The 13,240-nt window shown below is 43.0% G+C and overlaps 1 protein-coding gene across 3 annotated transcripts in view; it reads right to left on the bottom strand.

Moving 5' to 3' along the window:
- The window catches only part of LOC130564005 (neuroligin-3-like), a 151,768-nt gene that overhangs the window by 47,401 nt on the left and 91,127 nt on the right, over window positions 1-13,240 (bottom strand). For all 3 annotated transcript variants that reach the window (XM_057349864.1, XM_057349863.1, XM_057349865.1), the window contains one exon: window positions 12,745-12,894. In XM_057349864.1, the coding sequence (XP_057205847.1) occupies window positions 12,745-12,894 (150 nt within the window). The remainder of the gene's footprint in view (window positions 1-12,744; window positions 12,895-13,240) is intronic.

Here is a 13,240-nt window from a genome sequence, read left to right as displayed (position 1 = left end):
GTAGAATATCTGTTTTTCATGTTTAATTGTCGTGGTACATGCTGTGATTCTCAGAGGAGTTCTGCACTACCCACAATACTAAGTCTCTTGTGACATGGAAACACGAGGGCTGTTACCGACTACACCATAAATTGCTATGAGATGTTTGAGCCCTACGGATCAAAATACATCGAAAAGACAAATTGGGCTTGATTTGATGACATCATTCACAATGATGTGAATGTCCTTTAAAATCACTCGTTCTGTTGTGCCATTGAATTCTTGAGAAGTTCAAGAGCTTCTGCTCATGCAAAGCAAACAAGAATTGAGAATTGTGCCCTGTTCATCTGCCTAAATCAAACCTGCCAATCAAACCGCTTTGCAAGAGTTAATCAGACAAACAACCGCTGATATCTGCGCTGATCATGAAACACTTCACAGATCAATCGTGTCCATCTTACCAACCTCTGAAGTAGGGTTTTCAAGGTAAAATTCCGCACCGTCCACCTGAAAGCCGACAGCACAGTATCTGAGAGTTTAGGATGATAGCGGCTCCGGCCAGCTTCCTTCTAATGACATTCATTAAGAAAACGAAGGACTTTTAATGTTTCTCTGAAAAGCTTTTATTCCAACCAATTAAACATGAACTACTACTGTTAAAACCACAGGCTGTGTTTCCTTTCACCAGGGTGTTATTACAGTACTGCTGGAGTGGCATCCAACAATCCCGCAAGCATCCAATGAAAACATGAGCACTCTTCCAAAAGCAATGACAGACTACTGTCTACACGATCTTAGAACTCACAGACTGCCCCAACATTGGAAAGCGCTTGTCAAAACATTCATTCCATTCATCGGAATGAATACACAGCCTCCAGGGGTCCAAGGTCCCGGGCGCACACACACACATTTACCTATTTTTCATCATCAGCTTTCCCTCAGTTCATTCTCAGATTCTATAGGTAGGCAGCACACTATAGTAGGTCTCTCAAGCAACAGAAATCACCACTATGAATGTCTGCAGATCCTGCGTAATGAGGCTAGAAGAATGAAATGACTAGTTCCTCTACCGGAAGACACCAAAGCGTTTACTGGTGTCAGTGCAAGTTTATGTTATGTTGGCGAATCTGTGTTTCAGCCAGTATAAACACACTCTGCGGCTCATCTCACATCCTATTTTCTTCCCCCGCCAGGAATAAACGAATAAAAAGGCTACCGGCTCTGCAGGTAACACAATTAAATTTGACAACTGTGCTTTAAGGGCGAGCTGACGGTGCAGAAATAGATGAGGCGTTGTCTGGGAGAGTACCGTGTCACAGCACGCCTCACTTCCTGTTGAGCTGATGGGTAAGAAAGATCTGGTAAAGGTGCTCCTGTTTCTATAAGGAACAGAGTAGGTGAACATTGTTTTGCTATTTCTCATAGTTATGAAATGCTAGTTTAATGGCGATGCTGTCTTCGTTTCGGCACTGAAGAGTTGACTGCATGTGCATGGCTCATGTGGATGTGTCTGGTGTTCAGTCAAACTCCGGTGTGACAGCGCTCCGTTCTCTCTCTCAGAGTGCACATGAGCTGGCGGCTCAGACAGAAAGAGGAAGTGGGTCTCATTATTCAGAGTGCTCTGTGCTGGACCACTCGAGGCCTTTCTTGATATTGTGGTGTGACCTTGTGGTTGTTTGACGTGCGCATGCGTTTGACTCGCCAGAACATGTGGTGACAGACAGCCCCTCTTATATATATTATATATTCATATTTACGCATTTGGCAGACGCTTTTATCCGAGGCGATTTACATTGCATTATTCTATGAATATGTTTCTAAGTATGTGCTATGCCTGGGATCAAACCCATGACCTTGACGTTGCTAGCGCCATGCTCTAACCACTGAGCTAGAGGAAAGTCTGGTTCAAATGTTACACACCAGCACAAATACATCATCCATTCCATATACAGAGCACAGGTGCATTACTGAGCAATTACGCCGGTCAGCTGGCTGTGGAAATTTGTTCACGATATGAATTGACTTCAACAATTTGGCTGCTGTGGAGGTCCGGGTTGTGGACTGAATTCCCATTCAAAGCGTTATCTTGAACACCAAGCGTCTCTGGCGGAGTGGAGCGTTTGAGTGGCAGGAGTCTTCGCTCATTAAACCAGGAGTACAATTAGTCTTCATAATCACGACAGACTCATTCATTATTCAACAGAATGAGGCCGGATACATGTCCGTGTTGAGAATCTAGTGGCTTCAGAGCTCAACTGCTGGGTTGTATGTGTGGTAATATATAAAGTGAAAGTGACCTATTAGTCAGATATGGTGACCCATACCTGAAATGTGACCTCTGCATTTAACCCATCCAGAGAGTAGTGAACACACGCACAGCAAGTGGTGACCACACGTACACCCGGAGCAGTGGGCAGCTATCACTGCAGCACCCGGGGAGCAAGTAGGGGTCAGGTGCCTTGCTCAAGGGCTCCTCAGTCGTTACCCACCGGCCCTGGGAATCCAACCGGCAACCTTCTGGACACGAGTCTGACTCTCTAACCATTAGACCATTTTTTCATTTGCATGTCATTTTGAAGACCATGTTTATGTTGTCCAGGGTGGCAGCTCTCCAGGAGAAGGGCTTCACTCCTCAATCTAGATGATCAGCTGATATGTGTTCATCGAGGATCACGGTCCTGCAGATCCCTAAACAAACACACCTGAAGCTGCTTCTCAAAGTTTGATCAGGCATGTGTTTATCAGGGCATCCCTTCACTCTGCTTCACTTAGAAACCTCAGCAAATCTCTCATATGCCTTTAACCCTCTAGCGTTCCACTGTCCCTCCCGTGGTACAAATACCATTCAAAATGAGACCTTAGGAATGCTAAAGCTCAAATGTGATGGGCTACATGCCGTGATGAGGAGGTGATTCCACTCTTATAGAGGCACATCAAGGCATTCGGCACATAATTACAATCAAAATGTGCACTTTAAACTTCCTGAAACATTCTGATCTTAACTCATCTATGGGAGGTTTAAATAGTCAAACCAAACAATTTACCGTTGTAATTTCCATGTTAATTATACACAAATGACTAAAGGGCTGATTGAATTCATTCGGCAGGCAAATTCTGTTAAAGGCAGCTGCGCTTATAAACAAAGAGCATTTTGACCATTTTTTCCAGCCACCGCCTCTGATGTGGCAAGGTTAGTCTATGCCCAAGGCCTCACTCTGTTTCTTAAGCTTTGTTTCATTCTAGCAATTGCCATCTAGGTGATGAAAAGCCTATTAACCAAATCTAGGAGTCTAAACATAAACATGATTTATAAACATGTGCCTGTAATATGCAAACTCGAAGATCATTTCATAACTGTGGAATAACTCTATGATGTTGGCGTGAACGATTGTGCTGGAGGTAAAAGCCAAACCAACTATATTGTCTGCTATAGGATTCAATCTGTACGAAATACGGTGCACTTGTGCCATCTAGGTGAAGCAAACAAACTTTATTTGATGAAAAACGCCACCTGTTCTTGACAAGCTCTCCTTTAGATGAGATTTGGTCCGTGGAGAACTAAAATGGCTAATCTTTGTTTTTCGAAAACTCCATCAACAATAAAGTGATGGTCATAAGGACACGTCAGGGTCTAATTGTTAAAAATTGAGTTATTGAGCTGTTTGCCCTTGCTGGTGCCTTGAAGGACTTGCGGAAAATACAAATAGCCTGACTGTAATATTGGCATTCCGCTGAGGAACTTATCCGTGCCACAATATTGTTGTAATAATTGGAGCTCAGGGGCCATCAAATATCATGCCAGTTTGTTCAATTGATTCAGACAAGCCGAAGAAAAAACACAGAGAGTGGGGAAGGGAAAAAATGAAACGATCTAAAAGTCAGCCAAGAATTATCCAGCCAGACAAACTCCTCAAGGCATGAAAATTGAAGAATTTATGTTCTCAACCTACCAGTGTTTTCCCGCTCGGACTTCATTCCCCACCATCCTCCACGCTCCCTCACCTGTTTCGTGTCTGTAATCATCACACCTGCCCGTCATCTGCCCCATCATGGACTTGTATATATTCACACTCTGTTCTCCCCTTCATTGTCTAGTCTCAAGTGTAATGCCAAATGTTATGGGTCTTCGTCTGGTTTACCCAATCGCAACGAATTAAAAGTGTTTTGCCCATGGATCTACGCTCTTATGTATTCCTTGGTAACGTTCCGTTACAACCAGGCCCAATGGCAATTCATTTCTTGGATTTTAGGTCTGACATTAAACTTCTTTTCATAAGGTACTTCATAACAGTATACATGAATTGAACTGAACAGCAGTGAACAGATCTTATCCAAAAACCTCTAGCACAGTGTAATTTGTTCATTTGTGTACTCCGATTATCTCAAATGTCTGAATCCAAAGAATCCAGATAATTCACAATTGTGAGCGTGTTTGTGAGGGATAAAAACAGTGTTTCACTTCTTGTCTGATTGATTTCCTTCAGACTGCCGCTTCCATCATTCCACGCTCCTGCACAGCCACGCCGTTGTTATTGTTTTGTGACCTCTAGTGACGACAATGACATGTTGACAAGTTTTTTAATTGTATCCAGATGAATGTGGATGTAGTTGGATACTGTGGTCAGGCAGCAGGAGCTCCAGCGATTTAACCACTTTCTGTAGTGGCTTTTAGCAAGCACCACTTTTATCTTTCTACACAGCTGTCCCTCTGCCTACATTCAGAGGACGCGTACAAAACTGCATTTAACATTTCATTTACAACCTTCAAATGTTGTGATGGACAGCGGTGCACTGTGATATAACCTTTTGACAACATTCCAATGAGAGAGCTTTATAATCTTTACACTTCAAATAACAGACCCACTGAGGGGTCAATGGAGAAGGTCACGGCACCAGCATGCAGTCGTGCAGAAGGCACGTGCTCGTGAAACAAATGGCACGCAGCCTGGCTCCTCTTACATTAGTATTTCAATGATTGTGTCCTTGTTTTTTATTTTATGTTACTGACAACACCAGCTGGATATTTGCTGTGTTTGAATGCTGGTATTCTGGTTCTCAACTTTTTCTCTGGTGAAATAACTGGTCTGTCTGATTTTCTTTTCCAATGGTTCAGCTGGCCAGCCAACGGTGTCCTAGTTTTCCAATGAAAAGTGACCAAAACTCTACTAACCATCAAGATGCACCGTCCCGACCAGATGCCCGTTCCATTTTCTTCACAGCATGCTTACAGAAAGTCTGTGTTGGGCGCCCAGACTTTAATCAATGGCCATAAAGCTTTCAAGAAGCGGCAATAATCCATTTACAATACAAAATATCACACGATTATTAATTAAGCACCATAGTAGATGCAGCCAGGATTAGCCAAAGCAAGCATATCAGACATGTATGTAGAGGTGGTATGGTACTAAAATGGAGACACACCGAGGGGAAACAAACGTTTGACAGGCACTTTCTGAAGGAGAATGTCACGGAACACCTGAAGCTACTGCAGTCAAACACCAAACTCTAATTCATTGGCGCTCACCTTTCATACTGTATTTTACCCAAGGGAGTAAAGCACACAGCCTATGATGATATTTACACTGTGCGATGGGATTTTCACCTGTGCCGTGTGTTCTCGCTAGACTGAGAAATACAAATCGATCATTAGGGAAACCACATCGTAGCTGCAGTATTTTGCAAACAGCGAGTTGCCACGCTATCAAGCACTGACATGGACCGCATCCTAACTGTCATCTTCATAAGAAACACATTTACAACGATTATTAAGATAATGCTTTCTGTATGAGAAAAAAGATTATGAACTGGGATTTCTCTCAACTCTGTACGTCCGGAGTTTAACTTGAAATGTTTTGAAAAGGCAGACTTTGTGTGCATTTCTATAAAGAGAGCATTTGTGAATTCCTCAAGAACTTGTGCTGTAAAATCTGATATCTTCTTAACACTTTCCATAGGAGAAAATGCACACACAACGTTATGTGGACTCTTTAAACGTTGGTTGTTTAGTTCACCCATTCCCAAATCACTCCCACTCGACCACCCCGACCGCATCACATTCTCTGAATTACACTAACGCAACACCTCAGAAAAGTGCTGTGAACAATTCTGATAGGCTTTTCATTCACAAGAGGCAAAAACGTACATAATGACACCTACTCAGCGAAGCTTTATTTCTTCTTTTTCTTCCGTGCTTCTCTTTTGTTAAGTCACAGCGTGAGCGGATGGGGCGCCCACCACCACTCTCTCACGGCTCCTAACTTCACGCCTCTCTGCCGGTCCTCCACGCCCACCTTCCTCATTTCAGCCGAAACAATGTGGAGAATATTGCCTCCCACGTGCGTTAAGACCGCTGGCCTTGGATCCTTCAGTGACCAAAGCGTGATTAATCACTCAACAAGACGAGAAGCAAGAGTTGGCCGAAGAGCCTATAGCACTCCCTTCAGACGGATCACTTCTGACCCCAAACACAGCCGATGATGGACAAACCTCCCTCCTCATAAGAGAAGACAGATGAGGCGAGCAGACCGCAGGCCGGCCGGTGTGGAGGCAGAGAAAGTTACACTACAGCACAAACGTCAAATCAAAAGAAGTAATGGAACGGCAGGGACACCGGGTTGCATTCAGACTGTAAACAAGAAAGCTGATAGGTCGTGAACAGAAAAGCAATTTTAAAAGACATTTATACAAATGTTTGCCTCTGGCTGACCTGATCTCCCGTCGAGGCGCGCGAAACAAAGATCAATATGCCTGTGGGTTGTTTCACCTCTGGAATACAGAATGATCTTGAAGAAAGACCTCATACCAAACTCAACGAGGTTGGCAAAGGTTGCTGGCACACATTCCCGAGTCATCGGCTCGAGTTCTAGAGGAAAAGAATTCTTCACACAGTAGTAATTTATACGTTGAGACGTTTCGAGAGTTAGAGCTCTGCGAAAATGTCACAACATAAAAGATGGATGCGAAGTTTGGCCGGGAGGCACAACATCTTGGCTCCAAACCATCAATAAGTATCTCCTTAAGAAAAACAAACCTGAGGAGCACAACACTTTCAACTTCTCAAAGATGGAAAAGATGGCTGGTCTCTTCACAATGCGAGTGAAAAAGAAATGAGTTTACAAAAACCTGAAGGTTTTAGCCATCCTACCGATGCAAAGTTAGTGGTTTGCAAGCAGGCCAGGTTTGACCGGTCAATAAAGCCACCACAATTTCAAGTGTGAATTACATTTCTCTGCATATATTGTTCTATGAAGCACATTGAGAAACGATTATACAATCAAATTTAGGACGGTATCTACGCAGCATTTTACAAAAGAGGCCCTTGAAGTGCAACACTTATAACAATAGTTCAAACTATGCCTGTCCTTTCATGTCCGTCAGTGTCAGTAAAGAAAGTACACGCATGGTCAATTTGATATTTTTATACAGATATAACCAGAGAGAAATTCAATCTCATCAATGTCTCATGAAAGAGTGTGTTTGGCTTTGGAATGACATCAAGGAAAGTATGTGATAACAGAATTCCATTTTGAGTGAACTATCCCTTTAAGTTTTTGGGCACAGAGCAAACGTGGGCATATTACATTCTAAAAGTTCTAGAAACATGGAGAATAAAATAAGAAAAAGAATAAAGGACAAGAGACACAGACCTCAATGGTGTGTACAGCCATGAACAAAGCTCAAAGCAACTGTGGGTTTTTACAATGGGCTTTTGGTAAATCGCCTGAAATAAGGTCTGTGGTAAACAAAATCTTCAAATATTTTCACGTTTTAATCGATGACATAAAACACACCAGTTATAACCCGCATGTGATTCTATAAAGCCTTATTGTGTCTTAAAAAGCTTCATTTTTGCGATCTTTCAAAAGTCTATGGTATAAATTAGCGATGCGCGGGTCGCCTCATAGCCCACGGGCCCCGCAGGTTGGGGCGGGTAAAGACATTTTCACTTTTATTTGCGGGGCGGGTGATTAAAAACAAAATAAAAAAACATGTATGTTGCGTGCGATTCCCTATAGCCTATATTACATATTTGGAATATATATTTTCATATTTTATTAGCTTCTTTGATAAGGTTACAATATGTAGGCCTACGTAGCAACGTCCCCAAACCGAACACCTCACGAAAGGCGGCTCCCGCCGCCATGCAGCCACAACAACAAAACAAACAGAGAAATAAAGGTGAAGATGGAAGACGAGGTGCGGGAGAAATTAAGGTCGGGAATTTACATCATTAAAAGAAAAGAAGGTCAAGCTGCTAAATCGAATGTTTGGGAGCGGTTCTGAGGAAGGGTTGCAGCAGGAGACAACAGTAGTAACGTTACATCGGCTATACGTGAAGTGCAAGTTTCTATGGTTGTTGCCAGTTTACAGGGCGATGTAATCTTATGGCTGTTTCCAAGCACTTTTAGACTGAAATAAAGTCTGTTTTCATTTACATTACTATTTGATGGTCGTGGGGCGGGTTGTAAAAATAGATAGAGTGGTGCGGGGCAGGCCACATAATTTCATAAAAGCGGGACCCGCGGGTTGGAAAAACCCTGACCCGCGCATCACTAGCATAAAAGCTTTCGGTCGAGGGAACCAGCGCGGCGCTTACTTCCGGGCTAGCCTACATCTCTGCGGCTCCCTACACCACTTTTTCCAGCCATTAAAGACTTCTATATGCGAGACGGAAAAAGAGTTTTCCTCTGAGACCGTTTCTCACATATCGCTCAGTTGCAGAAAAACAGGCCAATAAGAACCCAAATGTCACAGCACTCAAAGACACTTTGATAGGAGACATCATACAGAGAATCAATGTCTCAAACCCAGAGGTCATGTTTACATAAAGAGATGGATGTGGGTCATTTATCTCTCACGCAAAGGCCAAGAGGCATGGGCGCTGGAACTGGCAACCCCTGTGAGGAAAACCACAGACTCCTGGGAATGAAGTTTCTCACAGTCTCGATGACTCTAAAGATGTTCACCGCACAAACGTATGGAAAACATTTGATGTGTATATCATCTGATAGCAGCTTAGTCACCTTCAAAACCAAAGACTGGTGATATTGTAATGAACAAGATACTATTTGAATCATTTCATTCTGTGTGGTGGGGTAATGCGAGCAAAAATGTATATTTAAAATGATTTCTTCAAATATTTGTTTTGCATTTGAAAATCAAACCGTTTGCTTGCCCTCGTTTATCTCCGTTAGTGTTGCAGAAAATACAGAATGTGTCTGTGTGTCTTCGGACGTCTTGCTGACCATATGGTTTGAACATGTAAGAAGTATTTCGTTGTGTTTACCCTTTATCTTCTGTTATGGGTCAAAATAAAATCCAAGTGATTCGATTTTTTAAGATCGTCTTTGACATGAATGCAGACTGTGAATAATGTGTCATAGTCAGAAGGGCGTTATTAGTCATTTTTTGCACTGAACGTTGCCTGTGAACCATGAAGGATTTTGAATGTCAGAAGGCTGGAAAACGGTTTTGAAAGAGAAATGCCATGTGTTTTTTGTTCAACTGTGTAACGGTGAGTAATCCAGGCAGAGAAGCGGATCCAAGTGCAGTTCTGATTTTAATGAAATAAACAAAGACAAACACAAAGCAAGGTAATCCACAGAACGAAGGAGGCACAAAAACAAAGCATGAAACAAAGACCGACACCAAACAAAGGAAACACTAGGGCTTAAATACAAGATAACAAGACACACCTGGAGGAACTAATTAACACTAAAAACTACAAAGGACTACAAAACATGAAACAGAACAGGAAGTGACAGAAAAGTTCACAAACACTGGGATCGTGACAAACCGTAACGTGTATGTTATTACAAGGCACACCGACACATTTTCAAATGAAAAACATCAACTCTTGGGCATGGTCACCTGAGAATGAGTCAGCTTCTCCTGCTGTGGCACAGATGAAACCTGCGTTTGTCAGGGAATTGAATCGGCTCTTGACAAAGTCACAGGAAATGCATTTTACATTGCTGCTGAACATGCAGCATTTTATTCTGAATGCCAAGAACAGTCGTCATAGTGACATGGAAAATGTAAGATCATTGAAAAGGACTTTGGCAAGGAGCAGACTGTGTGGTACATTTCAGAATTAGATTTGCAGTGTGAGTGTGCCATGCACGGAAATCATTTCTCCTGTGACTTACACAAACATCCACATAAAATCCCCACGCCAGAGAAATACTACACGCAGAAAGATACCGTATCTACATGTATAGCCATGCAGATGATGTTCGATGAAAAGATGTCTAATGTGAGGTCAAATCCAGTCTCTTTTGAAATAGTTTTTTTAAGGAAAATATTATTTCAGATGTTTTGAAATCATATTTGGCAACAGCTTGACTGATTTACCATGGTAAAGGGCCATGGATTTGTGAGGTAGGTGGCTGTTGTTAATATTTAATGCATCTGCAAACGGTAATGAAGTCTTCCCTGCAGTAAATGGAATTGGACATGCTCTGCAGAGTCGGTGAGTAATTCTATTTGTTAAGAGCAGTGATACAGGATACTCCCCCCGAACAAGAGTCATTACATGCCATTAAAGGGTCACACAACCCCCCCCCCCCCCACACACACACACACACAGATCGATGCACAAACAAGACAGCGTTTCTATAAACAAATTGTCTCCGACCAAACCTCGTCTCTGATCAAATCTGAGTGTCACAACATCCTCCTGATATCCAATCAGTCTCAAACAGGCAGACGCCCGGCTGCGGGACACCAGTGGCAGGAACGCGGAGTCACCGGTGAGCTGGTATTGGTAATGAAATATTAAACCAGTAATGAGTTCTTAGCCATCGACATGGTGTGAAGTTCACACGTGAAAGGCTCCAAACAGAACCCTGGAGAGACAGAGTCCACACTTAGGAGCAATAATTAGCACATCCACAGGAGCCGTGGAAACTCTAGCGAGACTTATTAAACTCGACTTGAATATAAAGAGTGTGCAATACGCTGATCTTCAGCATGTGACCCTCCAAAAAAACAAGAATAAACTCCCGTAACCTACATACTGTCATGTTCATGAACAGACACAAGGTAAATCAGAAATAGACAGCATAGGGGTGTCCTCGACTGAGGTCCAATCAGAATTTTCACGTCTTGTCAATAGTCGACTGATAGTCGAACCACACACACACGCGCGCATGTGTGTGTGTGCACTGGTTGTGTGTGTGTGTGTGTGTGTGTGCATGGTTAACAAGGGTACAAGCGCAAAGTGTAGAGCAAAATGTTATTTATAGAATTTGTTTAGAACAGAATATACCTTTATAATAAAAAACTAAATAAGCCAGATTCAAATCACAATGAGCAAAATAAATGTGTTTAGGCAAATGTCTGAAATGCAGGGGAACATATAGTCACAGTCACCCGCTGCAGTGCCCTCTCAAGTCCACTAGAGGCCACTCCCCTCATCACCCATTTGGATTCGTTTGCCCTGGTTGGACTGATTACATGTGTATGGACTTTTGCCCGTTTAAGTTTACAGTGGATTACCCCATCAATAAATGACTTCGTTTGGATCCTAACCCTGTGTGTCTCCGTCAAGCCCCGTAACACATATATCCAAAATACGAGCCACAAATACTCAAATCCATGGACATTTTCCTTAAACATCCCGTAACAATGCTGTGCCACTTCCTAGACCAATCCATCGCTGGGTCGTAGCCAGACCTCACGCTCATATGTGCCAACCCTAAAAATGTCCCATTTCTTTACATCATAAATGATATTTTTGCCGGTGCAGTGCGCGCCCGTCTGCTACGCCACTGCCCATGTAACCACAATGTCCACAGACCGGTGCATTATAAACAGGCTTATCAAGATTCCTTGAGAATTACAGGCAGGTGATATCACTTAACCCAGCGGTACACGGCACGATGTTCGGGAGGAGCACGTGCAGATAACTAACCCGGCTGGTTGGCTATCAGCAATCTCACCAACCAGATAATAATTCCGGCTGGCTTTCCTACACCCAATCTCACCAATCAGCCCATTCACCTGGGAGCAACCCCTACAAATAGACAAGCTGCCTTACCTTCACCATCTCTAGTGTCTTTCAGCGCCCCTCCTGCACCCGTCTCCTCACCTTCAGCTCAGCACCTTCTAGCGCAGAAGAGGGGGGGACGTCCCGTGCTCAGAGCCCTCTCCCCGGGACAGCACACCAAATACCCATCCTATCCATCCCTCAATATCCGTACTTATTATCTGCGAGGAGAACTCGTGAGGGTTTTCACATGACCTTAACCTCCCAATATCAATATACCACCCACTTCTACTTCATACTATTTAAGATTACCTGCACGTATTATAGCCTATCAACTGTGTGACTGCACATAAATCCAGACGGTCTGAAAACACTGAAAGCCAAAGAATCAAAACCTGATGATTCATAACAATATCATGTCAATAAGCAGCTTAACAAGTCAATGATAGAAATAGCAAAGAGCAAACAACAGCTACACATCAGCAAACAAAATGCAACAGTTTATACACAAATCTGCAAAGATCGATCAGCTGGACTACCAGCCGCTAGAGCCGGTTTCAATCTGCTAGAATATCTTCATCCGTCAACAGACCAAAAAACAACAGCCTGACATTCCCAAAGGTTATTTGTGTACTTGTTGACATTAAAATACTTTGGGATGTAGATGAGTTTGGGGCGGCGCTACACTTTATCTGTTTGAGGGCACCTCATTATTTTGGCTTGTCTTTTCCTGACACATTTGGTCCAGAAATAATGGAAACAATGAAAGCGCTTACCTAAGACGCCAACTCGAAAGTTGAGAGTAATGACGATGACGTTCCCGTAACTGGCCAGCACGCTTCCGTCGATCATGTTCCCCGTGCCTTCCATGTAGGACCCGCCGTGAATGTAGACCATCACAGGTTTGGCTCCGGTATCTCGTATGTCTGCAAGAGTGGCCATTATTAAAGTCTGACTGTGCCACTGCCCTGAAAACAACGAGTCTCACGCTCCTCCCAGATACCAGATAACATTTCAAATGGATCTCATATCAGACGGCTCATTTGTCTCTTAGAATCAACCCTAACGACAGAGGAAGCCATATGGACCTCTGCAGGCTGATCGTACGCGCTTCAGTAGCAGAAACGATGCGATGACCTCAGCATGCAGTACAGCCATGAAAGGTTTTCAACAGAAAGACATTTCTTTATCTTACAAATTTTGATTCCAACTCTGTATGATTTTATTCCTTCCATGAAGCACAACATAAGAGCAGATTGTCATGTCGGTAAA

The sequence above is a fragment of the Triplophysa rosa genome, linkage group LG13, assembly GCF_024868665.1.
Source record: "Triplophysa rosa linkage group LG13, Trosa_1v2, whole genome shotgun sequence".
Taxonomy (NCBI): Eukaryota; Metazoa; Chordata; class Actinopteri; order Cypriniformes; family Nemacheilidae; genus Triplophysa; species Triplophysa rosa.
This window is presented reverse-complemented; position numbering and strand designations above follow the sequence as displayed.